The sequence below is a fragment of the Ambystoma mexicanum genome, chromosome 2p (genome assembly GCF_040938575.1).
Source record: "Ambystoma mexicanum isolate Mex_15411 chromosome 2p, UKY_AmexF1_1, whole genome shotgun sequence".
In the NCBI taxonomy this organism is placed as follows: Eukaryota; Metazoa; Chordata; class Amphibia; order Caudata; family Ambystomatidae; genus Ambystoma; species Ambystoma mexicanum.
Genome location: NC_090923.1, coordinates 88,524,552 through 88,546,204, shown reverse-complemented (window position 1 = coordinate 88,546,204; position 21,653 = coordinate 88,524,552). Strand labels below are relative to the sequence as shown.

At 49.0% G+C, this 21,653-nt stretch overlaps 1 protein-coding gene across 2 annotated transcripts in view; it reads left to right on the top strand.

Moving 5' to 3' along the window:
- P4HTM (prolyl 4-hydroxylase, transmembrane) overlaps positions 1 to 21,653 on the top strand; it is a 971,989-nt gene that overhangs the window by 753,533 nt on the left and 196,803 nt on the right. For both annotated transcript variants that reach the window (XR_011301876.1, XM_069643317.1), the window contains exon 8: positions 20,588 to 20,711. Coding sequence is in view for 1 of the 2 variants with exons in the window: in XM_069643317.1 (XP_069499418.1) it covers positions 20,588 to 20,711 (124 nt within the window). In the remaining variant the exon portion in view is untranslated. The remainder of the gene's footprint in view (positions 1 to 20,587; positions 20,712 to 21,653) is intronic.

The following is a 21,653-nucleotide window of genomic DNA, read 5'->3' as shown; positions in this document are numbered from 1 at the left end:
GACGAGGATTTTCCGTCGTCGCCTCCCACCAGGGCTTCTCCGCCCGACGAGATCGGATCTTTCCACTCCATGATCTCCAGGGCTTCCGAGCTTTTTCAACTCTGCCCTGAGGAGAAGAAAAAGGAAGGCTTCCTTTATCAGCGGCGCGAGGCCAAGAGGAAGACGGTCCTCGCAGTGCCTCTGTTGGACGACATTTGGGATGAGGGCCTTTCCCTCCTCAAGAACCCTTCCACTACGCCAGCTAGAAGAGACCGGTACGAGAAAAAGTACCGGGTCCCGGACACGGCCCCCCTATGCCTCCGGGCGCAGCCTACCCCGGACTCCGTCGTCTCCGCGGCAGCCAGGAAGAAAGCGGGGGGGGTGCGGCCTCCACATCGACTTCCCCGCCGGACGGCGAGGGGAAGAAATTGGATGCTATGGGACGTAGAGTCATCTCGTCGGCAGCGACGACGATTAAAGCGGCCAACGCCTTGGCTATCGTGGCCCGCTACGACAGGGAGCTCTGGTACAAGATAGCTCCCCTGCTGGATTTTCTGCCGGACGACAAGAGGGCGGAGGCCCTTGAGATCCTCCAGGAAGGTGAAGTGGCTTCGGACCACGCCATCACCGTGGCGACGGACATCGCCGACACTGGGTTCCGCCAGCTGGGCAACAGCGTTTGGCTTCGACGTCGTGGATGGCTCAAAGCTACGGACTTTCGGCAGGACGTCCAGACCAGAGTCCTGGACATGCCCTTCGACGGGAACAACCTGTTTGGGAAGACAGTGGACGATTCCCTTCAGGCCATCAAGGCGGATACTGAGACGGCCCGGGCCCTTGGAGTCCTGCAGCAACGACGGACGCCCTTTCGGAGCGGCGGAGGCAAGGGCGCCTCCAAAGGTTCCGGCGGCGGTTTCGCTTCCTACCGTCAAGCGGCCCGCTCGTCGTCGCAAGAGGCCTACAGAGGACGAGGCAAGTCTAGCGGACCCCGCCGTCGTCGCCAAGGAGGTCAAGGCGGCAAGGCCGCGTCCAAGCAGGATTGAACCGGCCGTGGGGTCGGGCCCCCACCGAAGCACCCCGGTGGGAGGCCGGCTGGCGGGCTTCGTCAGCGTGTGGGAGTCCATCTCCACCGACCGTTGGGTGCTGGACGCCCTGGCCCGGGGCCACGCGCTCGAGTTTCAAAGAAGGTGCCCGCGCGTCCCCCCCGTGGCCAGGAAAGAACTTCACGTCCCTCAACTTCTCCTGGAGGTAAAGGCGATGCTCAGAAAGGGCGCCATCGAACTCGTCCCAAAGAGGCTTCGGGGCTCCGGAGTCTACTCGCGATACTTCCTCGTGAAGAAGAAGACGGGAGGATGGCGCCCCATCCTGGACCTGTGACGGCTGAACAAGTTCATCAAGGCGCAGAAGTTCCGGATGGTCACCCTCCAGCACGTCCTGGGTCAACTGGAGGAAGGAGACTTCCTATCGTCGTTGGATTTGGAGGATGCCTACTTCCACATTCCCATCCTAAAGGGGCACCGAAAATTCCTCAGGTTCGTGGTCCAAGGGCGTCATTACCAGTTCAAAGCCCTTCCCTTCGGACTACGGTCGGCACCCAGGGTATTCACCAAGTGCCTCGCACCGGTGGCGGCGCAGCTGCGCCGCGAGGGGATTCACGTCTACCCCTACCTGGACGACTGGCTCATCCGCGCCAAGACGAAGGAGCTCGCCGTGGTCCACACGGCAAGGACCGTCCAACTCCTCACGGACCTGGGATTCTCCGTGAATTACGCCAAATCCCACCTGGTGCCCGCGCAAGTCGCACTGTTTCTGGGAGCGAGGCTCGACACAGTGTCCCTTCTGGCCTCCCCGTCGGAGGAGAGGACCAGGACCATCTTGGGCAAGGTGCAACGGATGTTGGTGGCCGACGCGGCAAAAGTGAGATCCATCAAGTCCCTCCTCGGGATGATGTCTTCCTGCATCTACCTCATTCCCATGTGCAGGCTCCGGATGCGCCCGTTGCAAGAATTCCTGGATGCGCGCTGGATCCAGACGACGGGCAGCTTCGAGGAAAGGATCAAGCTCGACGAGAATTTCCGACGAGCGATACGGTGGTGGGGCACCCGCGCGCATCTGACGGCGGGCATGGACTTCCAGACCCCAGCCCACCAGGAGACTGTGACCACGGATGCCTCCCTGGAAGGGTGGGGAGCGCACACCGAAAATCTGCACGCGAGGGGACTCTGGCTCCCGACGGAGAAGTCCCTGCATATCAACGTCCTGGAGCTCCGTGCAGTGTTTTGGGCCCTCAGGTCCTTCCTTCCGTCCCTCAAGGGCAAGGTGGTGAGGATCTTCACCGACAACACCACCACCATGTTTTACATCAGGAAACAGGGCGGAACCAGGTCCCCAGCGCTGTCCAAGGAGGCGCAGGACCTGTGGCATTGGGCCGTCGCCCAAGGGATTTTTCTGGTGCCGTTTCATCTGGCAGGGATAAAAAACACCATCGCCGACTCACTCAGCAGGGAGCTGCGCTCGTGCCACGAGTGGGAACTACGGCAGGATCTGGTGGATCGCCTCTTCCGACGGTGGGGCACACCCCAGATCGACCTGTTCGCGACGGCGACGAACACCAAGTGCCGGAGGTTCGCCAGCAGGTTTCCCCAGACGAGGAGCATGGGCGATGCTTTCTCGTTCCCCTGGGAGGGCCTGTTCCTCTACGCGTTCCCTCCCTTGCCTCTGCTTATCCGGCTCGTCAACCAGCTCAAGAGGTCACGGTGCAGGATGATCCTCGTCGCACCTGCGTGGCCGAGGCAGATATGGTTCCCGGACCTTCTGGACTTGTCAGCGTCCCCGCCGATCAAGCTGCCGGCGGACGCGGATCTACTCTCCAGGGAAGGAGGCGCCATCCTCCACCACGACCCGAAGTCGCTGAACTTGCAGGCCTGGCTCCTGCAGCGCTAGAGTTTGGAGGATACGACATACCGGCCGATTGCAGAGAGGTTCTTGCAAAGGCCAGGGCGTCCTCGACTCTTAAATGCTACGGACACAAATGGAAGAGGTTCTCTGTCTGGTGCCACGCGCAGAAGATTAACCCTCTACGGATTACGGCTCCCCAAGTACTGCCGTACCTGCTGACGCTGGCCAAAGCTGGTTTGGCACACGCGTCCATCAAGATTCATCTTGCTGCGATCTCCCGATACACCAGAACCACGGGGCGGACGTCCTTGTGGTCTCATCGTCTGGTGAAAGAGTTCATGAAGGGACTGTTCAGATCGTTCCCGCCGGTGAAGGCTCCGGCCCCGGCGTGGGAGCTCAACGTGGTGCTGACCAAGCTCATGGGACCTCCGTTCGAGCCTCTGCACTCGGCCCCGTTGAAGTTTCTATCGTGGAAAACAGCTTTTCTTGTGGCCATCACCTCCGCACGACGAGTGGGAGAGATCCAGGCCCTTTCCTGCAAGGCCCCGTACTTGACTTTCCACGACACGAGGGTAGTGCTCAGGACGCACCCCTCCTTCATGCCCAAGGTACCGTCGGACTTCCATCTCAACGAACCCTTGGTGTTGCCTGTGTTCTTCCCGTCGCCTTCGTCGCCGGCTGAGAGGACTTTGCACTCGCTGGATGTAGCTAGAGCGCTGTAGTTCTACGTGGACCGCACGAAGGGTTTTCGGAAGACGTCACAACTCTTTGTGAACTTTGGACCTGTCAATCAGGGGAAGGCTCTCTCGAAGGCTTCCATCTCCAGATGGCTCTCCGGCTGTATCATGTACTGTCACCGGTTGGCAAACCGACCGCTGCCTGGCCGTCCGAGAGCCCATTCCACCAGAGCGATCGCAGCTACCACGGCGTTCCTATCTGGTGTGCCCCTGCTGGACATATGCAGGGCTGCTACGTGGAGGTCGACGCACACCTTCACGAAATTCTACTGCGTCGACCGGGATTCCAGGGAGGAGTCCAGGGTCGGCCAAGCAGTGCTGCGCAACCTGTTCGCCTGAGGTGAGCCTGGTGAGGAGGTAAGATGCTTAATGTTGAGTTGATGTGATGCTTAATGTTGAGCCTTTGCCACCTCCCGTGGTTGTGCATGTGTGTACTGCTATGTATTCTTTATTCATGAGCATGTGAATCCATGCCAGACCCCATGCTGGAGAAGGAACAAGTTACTTACCTGTAACTGTTGTTCTCCAGCATGGGTCTGGCATGGATTCACATGCGAACCCTCCCGCCTACCCCTCTGCGGCTCTTCACTTGGTCATACTGCCACTTCACGTGCTTCCAAATCTGAAGATGGCTGCCAGAGGCGGTGCTTAGGTAGAGGGCAGTCATTGGCTGTGGTCAGTATGACGCAGAGACCAGTGATTGGTTATTACTACGAAAGACAGATCAGAAACGAAACTGATACTGGTTTTTTCTTTACCGAGGATTCCCAGCCTGACGACGGGGAATATTCATGAGCATGTGAATCCATGCCAGACCCATGCTGGAGAACAACAGTTACAGGTAAGTAACTTGTTCCTTCCTACACCTCCTGGGGCCCAGGTGAGAAAGCCCAGAGCCCGGCGCTGGGCTACAGCCATAATCCTGCTCATAGACAGGGGATCGCAGCGAGCCGCGATGATGGCGTATGCCTTTAGATACTGACCGCAGCCCGGGGCCCCTTGAAGCTAGCCCATTCATCTGGAGCTTTTAGTGCATCCATGCACCGTTCCACTGGTAACTGGGACCTGTGTGCCCCCATCAAGCAAAAGGACATACATATCCTGCTACCATTGCCGCAGTCAAGGCAGTGACAGGATCAACTCTGCAGGCTCAACGGCAACTAGGAGACATCAGAGGGAGCGGCCCCCCAGGGAAACATCTGTCACTGATGGGCCCCTGGCAACTGAGGCTAACAAAGGGTCCGGAAGGTGAAAGGAAAAAGGGCCAACCACTCATGAGGAGGTACTGGTGATCAAGCCACAAATCCAGCCAGCGCACCCACTATAGGGTCAAGCAGTGGTCCTGGCGTAGATGCCCGGTAGGGCACAGGGGAAAAGAAACGCTAGGGGGAGCTCAGAACACCTCCCCCAGCCCAATGCAGAATATTGGCTCCCTCCAGCACAAAAGCCGCACAAAAGCCGCACATCAGCCAGCACATCCCTCCTCCCTGGACTGGGGTATGGCAGATGCCCCCCTCAACGATGCGGAAAATAAATACTGTCCAGCAACCCCCGCTGCTCCACCTCAACCCTGACTGACGAGACTACTCGGGAAGATGGATGTTTGAACCAGCTCCAGATCCTACTCACGGAAGTGCAGGTGATCAGCCACAGCACACAGGAAACCCATACCATGGTCCTAGAGATCAATAGGAACATTCAAGACATGCAAACTCGCCTCAATGCCCAGGCAGAGAGGACCACTGACAATGAGCAGAGAATCAGTGCGCTTGAGGATAACTGTGCAACCGCAGCCACCGACCTGGAAGGACTCATTAAGGAAGTGCAGCGCCTCGGGCCAAAGTCCAGGATCTAGAAAATCACTCTCAATGGAATAACCTGTGAATTATTGGCCTTTCGGAGCAAGCTGAGGGGTCGGACCTCGAGGCCTAGGTATATTGCCTCTTCAAAGACCAGTTACGGATCCAAGACACAAACTCATTTACTATTGAAAGAATCCATAGAGCCCAATACCGAAACCAACAGCCGGAGAACGACCAAGACCAATAACAATGCGACTTTTGAACTTCCAGCACAAGATCGCCATACTTCTGGTGGACTAACCTGACTCCAGAATACAATCCGGCCTTGTGCTGGGACGCCTCTAAAGCCTTTTCCGGAGACCGTGCATTTCGCAGTGGGCACACAAAGTGAAGGGGTGGCGAGAGAGGGGAGAAAGGCTTCAGGTGGATATTTCACACGCAGAAACCCAACACAAGCGGACCCGAGACCCGAGCACATATGCCCAACTCAATAGGCTAAGAGGGGAACTCAAGCAAATTGTGACCCATCGCATACAGAAGTCGTTCACTGGCTTACTTCCTGGATCCTGGCAGACCTCCCCATCTCATGGTGCTAGCACTGCGTACCAGACAGGCTTCCCAACAAATTATCAGAGATGAGGATGGGAGGGTACTTAAAGATAAAGCGGTTTTTAACAAACGTTTTGAGGAATTCTACCTGGAGCTCTATGCCAAGGCTGCTCTACTCGTCCCGGACAGAGATCATTTTGAAATTCCTTGCCACGCTTTATCTATGCTCTATTAACGAGTCACAAAGGATGGTGCTGGAGCAGCCAATTTCGGCAGATGAAGTCTCCCAAGCCATTGTTTCATTGTCCGGGGGGGAAGGCGTCGGTGCCGGGTGGTATCCCGATAGACCTGTACAAGATAATGTGTGACCGAATGGAGCCACTACTTGCCTTGGTTTTCACAGACGCAGCAGCCTCGGGGCACCTACTGAGCTTGATGCTCGTCGCGAACATCATTGTCTTCCACAAACCAGGGTGGGACCCAGAGGACTGTGGATCTTATCAGCCAATCTGACCTCATAAAGGCAGACACACAAATCTTGGCCAAGTGTTTAGCGAGAAGGGTCGATAAATTACTCCCCCATCTTATCCCCCTGGACCAGACAGGATTCATCTCTGGGCGCCACTCTGTGGACAAAGTCCGGAGGCTTCTTTATGTCCTGGCGGGGCAGAAGTCCCCAGACGAATTGGTCCTGACAATCGACGCAGAGAAAGCGCTTGATAAGGTGCAGTGGGACTTCATGTTCAAGGCACTAGAAACCTACAGATTCCTGCCGGCTATGCTAAAGCTCATTCACCTCCTATACTCCAACCCCGAGGCCTCAGTAATGACTAACGGGCGCACATCTGAAAAATGTAGTCTCTACCTGGGTAACAGGCAGGGTTTCCCCTTTTCCCCCCTCCTTTACGCTTTGTCCATTGAGCCTTCAGCAGAGAAGCTATTGGTATATGTACGGGACCTTGATACCTCCGTCCCTCGCTTATGTCGCCTCCTGCCGGAACATGGACCCATGACGGGCTATTAGGTGAACTGGTCAAAATCGGAGATAATGCTGATAAGGCCTGACATACCATGGGATCCTGGCGGAGTCGCCCTCTTCCGGTTGTAGAAACAATGCATCAAATACCTAGGGATCCGCGCCTATCCTAGCAAAGATTTCAGAGGATCTAACCAGGTGGAATACGCTTTCACTATCGCTGCCAGGGCGCATAAACGCAATCAAAATCAATGCGCTACCGAAACTGATATGCCTGGCATTAATGATCCCATGCGCCCCCACATTGAAAATGTACAAGGATTTGGACAAGCGTTTGTCCAAGTTTATTTAGAAGGGTAAAAAAGCCATAATTCGGCTGCAGGTTCTGACGGCTGGCTAGCGGTACCGGTGTGGCGTACATACTACCAGGCCACCCAAGTATGCTGGGCAAAAAGATGGTTTGACACGACCGAGCTAGCCAGCTGGCGGCAAATCGAAGTTTCCTTAACTGCGCCATACACACCAACAGAAATCCTAGCTATCCCATTGATAATGCTGGCCGAAAATGTTAGAACCCACCCGCTTCTTGGCCCTACCCTCTCCCAATGGCATAGGCTGAGGGGATTACTGGGCACCAACACCCAGACGGCCCCGTCGTGGATTAGTGTGCGCGCAATCCTATCTATGGGCCTTGATCATATCTTGCACAAACTCCAGATCTCCCTATGGGTAGATATCCAGGTAAACAACCTATACAACGGCGAAGAACTGATGGAATTCCCGGAAACCAGGGGGGGTCCTACATCTCCGATGGTCAGAGTGGTTACATTACTACACCATACGCAGAGTGATTAAAGCGAATATTTCCACCCAGGCGCTACATCGCATAGCCTCCCTCGCCAAGCGAGCAGGAGATGGGCCGGGACCCCTACTGATTATCCCAGAATACACGTCCTACTCCATCTTCACCCCCAATAGCACTACACAGAACTTAACCCTAGCGACACAGTTGGCCGGGACCTACAGACTCCTATTGTTACAGGGCATGTGTTTGAATTTTTTGAAAACATACCTGCCGTGTCTTATAACATACGTAACAGGGGAATCCAGTACAAACTGATCCAAAGGCTCTACTATACCCCTAGTAAACTACACTGCGTGGGTCCGGCACAATCTCCCACATGCGGCGGCAGTGCGATGAGCTTGGCACCCTGGGACACAACATGTGGACCTGCCCAGTCATCCGCGGCTACTGGAAACATGTACATGATTTGGTCTCTCATATACCAAACGCAACTGTGGCTCTCGCCCCCGGGCCCATGCTCTTCAGCTCCGGCGATGACGGATGGCAAACAGACATTGCAGTAAAACAACTGATTCATATAATTCTGTCCTCGGCACAAAAACTCCTAGTCCTGCATTGGAAATCGGCCCAAGCCCCTAACAAGCAAGCCTGCCTTGGCCTGATCCTAAGGGTTTGTACAATGGAATGTCCAGGTGAGGAGACGTGGTAAAAATTGACAGGCATATTTAACCTGGGACTTAGTGGTCACCTACATTAGGTGACTGTGGAACTGTATAGGCCGTACTCAACCCCGATGGTCTGATGCTGCATGCCTTGACTGTTTAAATCGCTATTGTTGATACCCTAATGTATTTAGGGGGTTCTGGGTGTGGCAGTGGGGGGGGGGATTTGAGGGGTAAGGCCGTTATGTTCTTCTGCTTCTTATCAGTGTAACATGCTAATGCTAAATGTTGTGGTATCGTGATGCTTTTTATGTTGTTTATTAAATTAAATTAAAAGAAGTTTTAAAAAAAGAAAATGTTATTGGTCTTATTTAACAGCGTGATCATTTCCAGTCGGTGTCCTCCTAGCTGGAGAACCACTATTATATTTCCCATCTACAAAGCGATTCTCTGTGAGCTTGAGCTGTGGGACCTCAATTGTAGATCCTGAATAAAGCGCAAATCAGGTTTAAGAAAGGCATTTCAACCTCATTAAACTGTCTGATTATTAACATCATGCGGGGTAAGGCTTGGAGGAAAGGAAATTCCCCCTCCCCCATGGAGCCCGCATACATTTATCGAACACTTTCGATACGATCAATAGAGGGCGCCTCTGGAACAAGTTAAAAGAATGGGGGCGCCCTTGAAATTGCCATCAATAATAAGGAAGAAAGAAGAGGTGATACCAAAGATTCTATGAGTTTCATAGAAAAGGGTAGTAAAGAAATGGGGCGATAGTTATACAGGACAGAAGCATCCTGTGAGGGATTTTTCAAGAGCGGGTTTACAGTGGCTTGCTTCAGCACACAAGGGATAATACCTGTCTGACAGGAAATATGGCATAATCTCCTTGATCACATTAAGAGGCACCGGATCGAATGGAGTAGGAGACTTGAGATGACTCAGTGCATTAAGTATATCCTCAGAAGAAAATTGTGAAAAAACAGCCCATAGCCCATAGGTGCGCTACTGTGACCACCGTCTCTGCACTGATCCATGGGGTATGTAATGACCATTTAAAGAAATAAAATTGCGTATATTTTCAATTTTGGTTATAAAGAACTCTGACAAGGAATTGAGATGGCACCACATTAGGAATGAAGTGAGCAGAAAGGACAATGATGTAACTACTGATAATAGTTCTTTGGATTAATTAAGAGCTCAACTTAATGTGAAAAAAGACTTGTTTAGCAGTGAATATTGTTGCATGGTAGTCATAGGTAACTTGACGAAAAAGGCAGATTTGTGGATAGGCTCATAGGATAAACGCCATCTCTGTTCAGCTGTCTAACCTTCAGTTGCAGGATTGTTAGCTCATCCGTGTACCAAGGAGACAATGGACATTTCCTGCCATGGGTAATTCTCAGGTGTGCCACATTATCAGCCATATCAAACAGTGTCTGGGATAGAAAAGATAGATCCAATACAGAGGCTGCCTGACTTTTCTCATTAATCAGAGACAATAAATGTGCATGGTCTACCATGCTGTAATTACGTTTCTTAGAAGGGGTCGATCTAATTTGGTGGAAAGCCGCCACGCCAGAGACAGTAAATGAAATTGGATAGTGGTCTGATCAGAGAATTTGCTGAGCTGGAGTAACCACTGCCAATGTTTCAGTTGGAAAGATAAGATCAAGTATACCTTCCTTTATGAGAGTGGATTCATATACTAGCCGAGAGAGTCCAAGATCGTTAAATGAATTGAAAAACTAAGCTAGTATATGGGAGAGTGGGGAAGATTGTATCTAATATTAACATTTCCCAGCACTATTAAATTACAGAATTTCATCTGGAGAGATGCACCTAGCTCAACAAATGGATTTAAAAAATCTGATATATAATGAGAAAATGAATAATGAATTGTGTAGGATACTGCTACTGTACAGTGCACTAGCAAGGCTTCCATTTCTAAAGCTGTATGAGAGTGAGACCCCCGAGAATGTCCAGGTAGGTGTCAAAATAATAGCAATTCCGCCCGCAGGGTGAGGGGCTTCACGGTCAAGATGTAGGATATTATATCCACCGGGAGAGCTTGTGTCAAAGAGGGGGGTGAATTTTCAGCTAGCCATGTTTCCGTCAGGCATAATATGTCTGGGAGGGTTTCAGACAGGAAATCACATTTGGAGCTAGCATGTGCAACCAATGAACGAGTATTGATTAAAAACGTGTTAAAAGTACACTTATCGCTAACGGTGACAACTGGATCAGCAGGGAGCATAGAACAAAGTTGGATGGAAAAATTGTATTGAGAGGGGCTAACCGTAAAATATCCTCTAGTGATATTATGGGACTAGAGCGTGAGGTCCATGCCCGTCCTTAGCACGGACGTGCCCAGACGGGCTTAACTTAGGCGCAACTTTGGCACAACAAGTCCTCTCCAGCTGAGCACGACCGCTGCGCTGTCTAAGGCCTAGCTTCCTAAATATGCACATGGTATAACCCTAGCCAATCCCTTTACACCACCCGAAGGCAGAGAAGGACTGCCTCCCCAAGTGAATGGAGGTCAGAAAATAAAGTTTCGAGCATGAGCCTCAGAGTCCTTATGAGGCCAGGCACCCTCAGATACCGGTACATATGCTTGTGTACAAGGAAAGAAATTAAAAAGATAGAAAAATAAATATAATTAAAATAATAAAAAGCACTAACAGAGTAGGTGAGAATGGAAGGTCTGCAGCGCCCAGTTACGCGCTGTGGCCCGGGTAACAGACCACACTTATAAAAAAAACAAATAGTCTATGCAATAAGAGAAAACAAAAGGAAAAGGCACCGGAACAAATGCCTGCCGTGTGCATCCACCAGCAATTCAGTAGACTGGTGCTTAAAAGCTCTCAGGCTGCCAATCACTTTACACTGCCCGAAGGCAGAGAAGGACTGCCCCCCAATCCCCCGAGTGAATGGAGGTCTGAAAATAAAAAGAGGACTGCGAGGATCCGAGCGCGAGGGTTGGGGTCCTTATGAGTCCAGGCGTCCCTCAGATACAGGTACAAATGCTGGTGTATAAGAAAAGAAATTAAAAAGATAGAAAAATAGATATAATTAAAATAATAAAAAGTGCTAACACAGTTGGCGTATATGGAAGCTCTGCAGTGCCCACTCATGCGCCGTGGCCCGGGTCACAGGCCGCACCTAAAAGGAACCAAATAGTCAATATGGCAATTCCTTATTGCAGGAGGGTTCCAGTCAGTTCCTGCGTAAGCTGGAGGGAACTGTCATCTCAATTCTGGCCAATTGTCCTTGTACAGTAGGGGATCTGATAGAATATCCAGTAGGAACCAAATCATCAATACAAAGAACAGATCAGATATTGGCTATTGAGATTCTAAACATTGTATAGATCCTTTTTCTTTTTAGGCAAACCGCAAGACTCCCTTTCTCCTTATTTGAAGCATTTCCCTAACTCTAAATGGAGAGCAGAATGTTGAAGATTTATCCTAAAAATCCTCCGTACAGGAGAAATCCTGGCTGTAAGGGACAACGAGAAAAAAGCAAAGGGAATCTGTGACTTGTGTGATGGGGGTGTAAACCAATCGCTGCGGCACATTCTGATCCAATGCCCCGCTGTTCAGAATTTGAGGGTGTTCCATTTCAGACATTTTGTGGACATATGGGGGCTGGTTGACCACGCTGGACTTTTGACAACGATTCTGCTTAGGACATGAAACCTTTTTAACTATTGAAGTGTTCAAATTATTGAACGATCTTTGTTTAATTACTTTGTTAGGCTCTAAAAAATGTATAGGTTGAGAGATGGAAAGCCATGGAAAAGAAAAGTCTGTGTTCTGAGGATTGATTATGTTATTGTATTATATGTTTTTGTGTTTTCGTTTTATCATGTTATTAATGTGTACTTATATGAAAAGTGATATTCTTTGACTGCACAACATTATATACATTTTTATTTGTTAAACACGCTCAAATCTCCTATGTAAGAGTCATAATTGGGCTGCAGAGGATCTAGCAGCGGTTTTATGTAACTTCTTCCAACCCTGTTTAGTACTGCTCCCAAAAATCAGAACTCCCCAATATTTCAAACTTGAGATGGTGAATGTGAAAAGGGAGCACAGTGATGGCTTTTAATCAAAAATATAAGCAGATATGGCATTTGGGGAGGTGGTAATAAAATATATTTAATCAAGGGGGCTCAACAGAGAAAAATGTTTGGAGACCACTGCTCTAATGTCTCCTGGGTATTTCACAACCATACTTTCTTAGGTCTGTAAGGAAGGCATGTTATTAACAGTAAGAAAGACACAAGTGACCACAGTTCAAGGGTGTTTATTGAACTTCTAAAAGGGGTTGAAAAACGCCTATATAATTCTAAATCTACAGAGTGGTGCAAGCTACGACCATCAAATAATAATAACACAGTCCTAGTGGTGTCTTGTCAAAATAATACTAATAAACCTATTGCCAATCCTTACCTCTAATTACAAATAGTGTGGGAAGCAGAATTACGAAAAAGAAGTGTTCATAAAATGATATGTCAGGATGTTCAGGCCGTTGGCCTCCCTTTGCCACGTTTTCAGCACGGGACAATGCGTTCACTCGAGCGCAACACAGTCTCTGGCTTCTTTAGCACAAAAAAACAGTTCAATCATCATCAATCAATCACTTCTGTGCTCAAGTCTGTTTGCTCATGAAAGTCTCTTCATTCAGAGGGCCTGATGCGATCAAATAAACAATGTTTTCCTCTTTCATCTTTTCACAAGTACTCAATTTATGTCATGCGCCGTGTGGGGTGGCGCATGTGGGACAGCTGGTGTACCCACGGCCATTGAAGGTTCCACTATGTTCCCAATCTGTTCAGATTAGCGGTCTAGTGAATTTCAACATGGCCGCCGCTGGGAGGGTATCTTCCCCCTCCTCCCGGTGGTTGGCGTGTTACAACCCACTTCAGTGGTAGCACTTGTTGGGTTTACACAATAGTGTTGTCCGCTTTCCGTGCACACTGCACGGCGTGCCTTTTTTCTCTAGACATTCGGCCACATCTCACTGCGGTTCTTCTCCTGCCTCTCCCCTGCGTCCTCTCGCGGATTCTCTCGTTTTCTCCTCTCGCTTTCCCCTCTCACTCTGTCTTTGTTACGCTCACCTGGCTCCCACAGAGGCGTCGATCTGAACTGGACAGCTGCGGTCTCCGCCAACGTGACGCTTAGGGGCGAGATGACGGAATGGAGTGGCCCACCTAGCTTCGTTTGCTTGGCCCGTAGGAATATTCTTCTGCAAATGGAGAAAGGGAATTAACCACCAGTGGAGTTGAGCGTAAATCCCCCAACCCCGCTGTTCTCCCCACAGATCACCTTTGATGTCCCCTCTTATAGTCTCACCTGATGGTTTGAAAAGATGAGCTCTCCATCCTGCATTGAGCGCAGGGGCGCGTTGATAACCAGTTGCTTCACTGGCTCGAAGGAATTGGTGAGTTCCAGAACAATATTGACTGTGAGGTTCCCGGCAAGACGCCGTAAGTATGAAGTTCGTAAGAGTTCAAATGCCTGACTTTCACTCTTGTCCGATTCCTTGCAGGTTGCAGCTTGACCCTAGTGAAGAGTTCCTTGTGGCAACCGGTAATATTCTGGTAAGGATTTGTATTACCCAAACACAGTTCGATAAAATAATGTCAATATTTAACCTGTTGCTTTCTCCCTTATTCAGGCGCTGAGAGAAAGTATGAAGTCTCGGGGAATAATACCTCCGGCGGCAAAATCAGGTAAGTCTATTGTGGTGAGGAGGGTTCCCCTTGTTAGTCCCTTTGTTTCACCTTGCTGTCCTTTTGTTTCCACTTAGGGGCCGGGGTTCGGCGAAGATGCAGTGGAAGCTGCGCCGACCCGTGACGAGGAATAGTACCCCCGGTGGTAAAATCAGGTAAGCCTATGGGGGGGTAACTAATATTCCTCTGTGTATTCCCTTGGCTCACCTTGCTGTTCTTGTATTCTCCTTAGGTGCCGGAGTGCAGCGGATACATGCAGGAGGATGTGGTGGAATGTGAAGATGGTGCGAAGGCCGGTGAGTTCAGCGCGGCGCTGCAGCAAGCGAGGCGATGCGCATAAAATAACTTCTTTCTTCCAGCTCGAAGGCGCGATGGATCGGGAATTCAGGTAAGGATCAAAGGTATTGCTCTTGTTCTAACCTTTTCTCCTTCTTTCTCCCGTTTTCTAGGAGCTCCAAACTCGAGGCGGGCGTGGCAGAAGACTGGATGCAGACTTGCAGGCACAGTAAGCGTTACGCTGCTGGATGCAGAATAACGCGAAGCGTGTGGTGCTCTTCGGGCGTGGTTTAAATAGCCTCCAAAATAGTCCCAGGTAAGTATTCCTCTCCAGCCCCACCCGAGTAAAAAAATAGTCCCTAGGTAAAGTAGTCCCTTCCAAGCCTCTTTTGGCTTGGAGCTCTTGCAGCATGGTCTGCATCAGGAAAGTTTGCAGCATGGTCTGCATCAGGTAAGTTTTAATCTATGAGCCTGGCTCCTATGGCACCAGGACTGACTGTCAATATGAGCCTGGCGCCATAGACTGCACCCAAATAGCCCCTAGCAGGGGTTGTTGGGCTTGCTTGGGATAACTTGATGCCTGCTTCTGGGGTTGCTGGACTTGGTCTAGGTTTCCGGGGATAGACATCATGACAGTCTTCTCTGCTCTCCTGTCCTCTTTGGCTTGCCTGCTCGGCTCTGCGCTTTCCTTCCGCGCGTGCCGATTCCCCTCTCCTTGGCTCGCTCTGTATCTCTTGTTTCACCCCTCTGGGTTTTCCCGTACGCTTACTTTATCGCTATTTCTTCCGCTTCCTGTGCTCCACTGGAGCCTGGTTCTCCCCTTGGTCTCTCCGCCGCTTTCCCTTCAGACTTACCTTTACCAGATACCTTCATTCCGGCCAATTACATTCCGAAACCCATGTTCCACCAGACCGGTACTGCAGGTAGCCTGTCAGATACTTACCGTCATCTCATTCACCTGCTAACATTGCAAATTGTGAGAAACCGGATACACAGAGTGCTTAGATCCTGTTTAGGTTTTTTTTGTGCCTTCTGGCTTTTTCCCCTCACCTGGGCCGTCCCGGGGGTGGCCAGCTGGCCGCTACATCTCTAAGCGGTAACGGTGGCTTCCTCCCATGGCAGGCCATATCTACATAAAAAGAGGGAAGTCTTTGGAAGAAGAAGAAGGCGCCGCTAGAAGCCACAAGCTGAGGTGAGGAGGAGGGGGATCTTGGGGAATCCGAGGAAGAAGACTACCCAAGTGAAAATTTAGGTGATTCACTATTCATCTCGGATCCCTCTCAGCCGGGCTCAGATTTCTTTAACACAATGTTCATAGGCTAGTCTTTTTGGGGTGACTCATGGTTCACCTCGGATCCCCCTCAGCCGGGCTAAGGTCCCTTTTAACACAATTAGTCTCCCTCGGCCGGGCTCGAACCAATTTCAGTTAACATCAACTATTGAAGACTTTCGAATGTGCACAGGGTTTGGCTTGACCGGTTGCAGGACCACTTCAATTTCACAATTCCTTTCCTTTTTAACATTTGCTACCTCTCAGTTGGATACCTAACAGAGACTTTCAAATGAGCACCCACGTGGTGCCAAACCACTCCGTCTACCGTAACGTATCTTGGCTTCAAAGTTCAGTCACTCATCAGCTGTTTTTATTCACAAAGCCTACTGCATACGCTTCACACACTGTTATCTTCAGTTTTCTCTGTACAATGTTGCTGCTTGCAACCTTGGCTTCAACACAGTCTGGTGTGGTATCAGTCTGCCCAACTCACCGTCTGTGCTGACTTCACTGATGCTGCTTTGTTGTAGGAGCCAAGGACAGTACCACAGCGGCAAAAAATTCTCCCCGTCTTGACTATCGACGCAGAAGAGCCCCGGGTACCTCAGACACACAATGCAGGATTCTTCAGCTTTGATTCCGGGTCTTACGTTTCCTATTCTGAAAGGCTCATGAAAGTTCCGGTCTTTCGGTGAAAAGATGAAGGGCACTCCCCTCCTTGCAATCCTCTTCGGTCTTGCCATCTTTCGCCTTGTATCAAACCGCCATCTTGGAACTGCTGTTCCCTCGTGTGCTTTGCCTTGCTCAGAGTGTGCTTTCGTGCTCTGCCTTTTTATCCGTGTGAGGAATTGTGGTGGAAGTCAGTTGTGTGCAATGATCAGTAATTGCCTGACCATTGTATTGGGGTAAATCAGATATACGGCTCGGGTGTTAGTCTGTTGTCTCTCACAGTGAGTTGTTCGTGTTAGAAAAGAGGGGGTTTTGAGTTCCTAAGTATCCGGAAGGGGATGCCGCGTCTCGCAATCCGGTGTCCCACTTCCACTCCCCGAAGACCCCTCACCCAGGTGATCCTCCCGCACTGGTCCACCCCCAGATTGAAGACGTGTCCAATTTCTGGAACACACTGAAGGCATGTATGCTCTGCTCTGGTGGGTTAATAATGAAAGAATGGTGACACTGAGCACCATAGAACAATCCCTAAGGGAAGCAGAGCGGAAATACATCATCAACCTGACTGAGGCTAACCTGGCAAGCTTACAAAAGACAAGAAACGGATTACATTTTGTGTTCACCTATCAAGTGGAAAGGCATTTTGACTATACTCATCAAACCTTTTGCGACTCTGTTGAGAAGGCAGGAAGAATCTAGGAAAGTGTGCCCCATTCTATATGGGGAAAGCAGGGTGTTTGCTGTAAAGGCTGACATTCGCTCAGCATTCTGACACTATTATAGCAACCTCTACCAACCCACAATAAACCTAGACCTTAGCTCCCTTTTCTGAAACCTATTTATTCACACTTTGGAAGACACTTCAAGGTTCCTCTTGGACTCTATAGTGCGGTAGTACCCAAATTGATCGTTTACAAACCATCATATGGTAAATCGCCAAATTTGGCCAGTACCATAGTAAACAATCAGTTTGGGTAATCACTACCAAACATGGGGGCGGGGGTTGCGTGGGTGTCGCCCGCTCCCCATGTTTGGTAATGATGGCCTTTGGGGCTAGCGTGGGTATTCCCGGCTTCCAGAGGTTTGGAGGCAGGGGATGGAAAAAAAAAGGGGGGGGGACCCTGCAGCGTCGGTTCCGACCCACGTAGGAGGGACGGATCTGATGCTGCAGGGTCAGAAACAAAGCGGGCGTGAAAGAGGTAAGTAGTGGATGGGTTGAGGAGTGTTTTGGGGGCATTGTGCGGTTTACATTTGGCCCAATTTGGCCGCTACAAAATTGCCTTCATGCCCAAATTGTCCACAGTCAATTTGGTCGCGAACAATTGTGCCACGGCCAAAACGTATACATCCTATAGTAACAGTAGAGGACATTGCTTTGGCTGGCAAGTCAATGAACAGTGATACATGCTTAGATGTCTTCCCAATCAAATACTATAGGACATTTTGGTGGAACGCTTTACGATATATTTCGGGAAGTCTCTATAACGTAGTCCTTTCAAAGGCTTGGGTTCCAGACACCATGAGTTTAGCTCTGTTGACTTTCATCCCGAGACCAGGTAGGTATCACTGTAAATGCATAAATTGCTCTCAAATTACTCTCAAATTTCACTGTCAAACTCTGATCTAAAACTTCTTGCAAAAGTACGTTCATTCCACATGTTTGGTGCGATGGCTGTTCTTTCCCACAAAGTGGGCTTCATGAAAAATAGAAAGGCAGCATGAGAATGTTGATTGGGATGATCTACCTACACAGGAAACCCCCCCTCACACCTTGTGATGTGTTCAGTATTGGCACTGAGAAAGCTTTTGACTGAGTGGGGCTATCTTCCCTATGTTCTGCCTATGTTTGGATTTCCTAAAATTGTTTAAGGCTCTCAACACGAAACCTCTGGTTACATTTGCTGCAGGTTTTCTATTCTCTTTTAAACTTTAAAATAAACAGAATAAGCATTGAGGTGTTCCGGGTAAACCTACTGTTATGTTCTCTGACAAAGAACTGAAATGGACCGAGGACTCCTTTGGCTACCTGGGAAATAAGATATGCCAAAATACTAAGCATCTGATGAGGACAACCCTTGAGTCAGTATTAAACAATTGGAAGTCGGAGTGCAAACACTGGTGTAAGATGAACATGTTGTTTTATTTGCAGGATTAATGCTACTAAGATGTGTACTCCCTAGGTTACTGTACATGTTTAGTTGGTTATCCTTACCACTCCACCTTAAACAATCGAAAAGGGTAGAAAAGCTTTGTAGTGTGAGGGTGCACATGCAAAGAGTCCACTTTTTTGGCTCGATGGAAAATGTTGCTGTGAGGGATTTTGTGTCCTCTGGTGTGGGCAAGTATCATAGAGCATGTATACTGCTGTGTCTCAACGCATGGCTTAGCACAGACTCCTACTACTGATCCCTACTCAAGTCTACTCCGTTTTGAGAACAAAAGCAATTTCCCCATCCAGTTTTTTGTGCCTAGTCTTGTCTGATAAAACCTCATTGCCTGGTACTTGCCCTTTCACAGTGACCCAAAGATTGAGAGAGTGCTGAGGTACAATTTTGAAAATGATTGATAACCTGTTTCACTAAGGGGCTCCTCCATGGGGTAATTCTGCCTTGACAGTTAGTGATAGGAAAATCCAGTGGAGGCCCTTGTCCCATTTGGGCTTTCAGAATTGTAAGGATCTCTAGGCAGATGGGAGTATGTTATCCTTCAAACACCTGATTTTTAATTACAAGAAATACAGGGAAATATTTTGTTTTAACACACAAGCCACTTTATTGGGAACCGACTTTACGTTCACAATCTTACACTGAGTAGCCCTCCATCCCTTCTTGTCTTGTTTATTGGTTGCCCTATTTGTGCATGAAGCTTGCACATTCACCTCACTAAGGGGAAGGAAAGGAAGAAGCTAGAGCATGCACAAGAATCATGGTATCAAACTGGGTATGAATAAAGATGTGCTGACTTGGCATAAGCCCTGCTCAGGTCCGCAGGAGACGAACGTGAGTCTCACACTTCTATTTATTTGAAAGAAGATCCTCTTACGCATTTACTGGTCTCTGACGTGAAAGTACCAATGCAAACTATTAACTTTGGACTTGTGTTTGCATTGCGCAGGACTGGCTGTTTTTCATATGTTCTGGTCCTATAACTCATTACGGAACTTCTCGCCAGAGGTTCTCATCCGCATTGACCTTACAACTGGCATCCAAGTCCCCTAAAATCCTCTCCTTTTTTTCTTTGGAATAGACCTTCGGACATTGCATATTCTGAAGAACCATAACATTTGTTGCAACCAAGCCCTCCTTATTGCAAAAAGAGGGATACTGATGTGTTGGAAAGCACCTACAAACGCCTCCTTCATGAACTGGCTCCAAGAGCTTGGTGCTGTTATCTGGAATTGAAAAGATCATGAATGTTAAAAAAAGACATGTCAGATAAATATGATTTCATTTGGAATGCTTTCAATGAGCTTTACACCTAATTAGTTTGTTTGCCATCTTGACTTCCTCAGTGTTTGTATGTCCTTGACTCCCACCCAACTAGTGTTCTTTTCTCTATGGTTGTTGGCAGTCAGTCAGTAATGGCTTTATTTCAGAAGACTATCATTTAAATACAAAAAAGTAGAATCAGATAAAAAAGAATTCCACTTTTTTTACAAATACAATTTTCTAAAACTATGTTCCCAGAGAACAGTTAAAATGATTCCATCCGTTAGTCTACAAATGTTACTATCCCCTTTCTGCCCTACATTCAGGTCTGTCACCTCATCCTATCTTGCACGCTTCTCAATCACACTTGGAGCACTCTTCTAAGGAACTGCGTTAATTCCTCTGATACATTTATTAGTTTGCCCAAAGTAGACATATGGTTAAGGTTGTTGGTCATAGGGCAGTGTCCCGAACCGTTAAGCGACCCCGAGAACCCTTACTATGGTATTGATATCACAAACGTTACACACTGTTGGGGTTCCTCGTTACTTACTGCTGTACTTGCTATGTGACTCTGTTTTATCTCTTTTGGCCCAATCAGGGGATTAAAAAAATATATATACTTTAGCCAGTAGCTATTTGGGTCATCTTTTTTTAGAATGGGTTATCACTATTTTTACTAATTATATATTTATCAGAGCTTAAAGTGAATAAAATAATAAATATAAAAGTTTCCTTTTTTATTTCCTTATAGTTTTCCTGTAATTCCAATGCTGTTTCTCTATTTCAGTCCTTAATCCAGAACGACGTTGATCTGCGAGACACGAGAAAGCACTGCGATAAAGGGAATTTACGAGTGAAGCCCCGGCAGGGCACGGCTGTACTCTGGTACAACTACCTCTCCAATGGAAAAGGTAAACCCTTCTGTAGGCCTCCTTTAGCCCGTTGAATGTCAACAGAGAATGCTGCATCCTGAAACTCTTGAACAAACTTTAATTCTCTTTTATTGACAGCATAACCAGGCAGTACCAAGAATGATGGTGTGTGCTCTGTGGATATTCAAATCAAATCCACTCTATAAAACCGATAGGAACATATCGGAGGGTTAAGATGGAGCAGAGGAATGCATCATTTAAATAACATAACACAGGCGACAGCCAGGGAGACGGAGTCAACAACCCCAGCCAACATCTTCAACCGCCCCTAGCTGCTACTAGATACCACTGGGTTGTGGAACTGTCGAGATACTACCAATCACCACACTAACTGAGGTGTGGACACTGGCAGGTGCACTGGCCATATAATGGGGAGTGAGGAACATATGGGGTTGTTGGGGAGGCTGGTGGAGGTGGCAGCAAGATGTGAAAGGGGCTTCGAATTCAGAACGGGCCCAGTCCTAACCACAGGGTGTACGCCATCTGTGAGAGATTACGCAAGCCCAGCTCTTCAATTCAGGATAGAGGTGCCAACTAACCAATGCCACTAACAATTTCCTCCTCCTCATACAGCTCTCAAACTCCAAACCAAACGCAACCACAAACCTACAGCACAACAAACCGCACAAACGTCACTACACTGCAACAACAAAACATAAAACACACATAGACTCGCACAACAGTACACAACGACTCCCGGCTGCAAACACCCCAGGACCAGCCAACGGACCCACCGGGCGAGGCCGCCAACGGCACATCACTGCACTCTTGCACTTTTTCCATCCTCCTCCCACTAACACACCCTCCCTCCCTCTTTCAGAGCCGCCAGAGCGCCAGGGGACCACTCCGGTGGTGATAGTGCGCGGTAGAAATGTCCTTTAACATTAACATAGTTGGTGTTCTCAATCATAAGTAACCTAT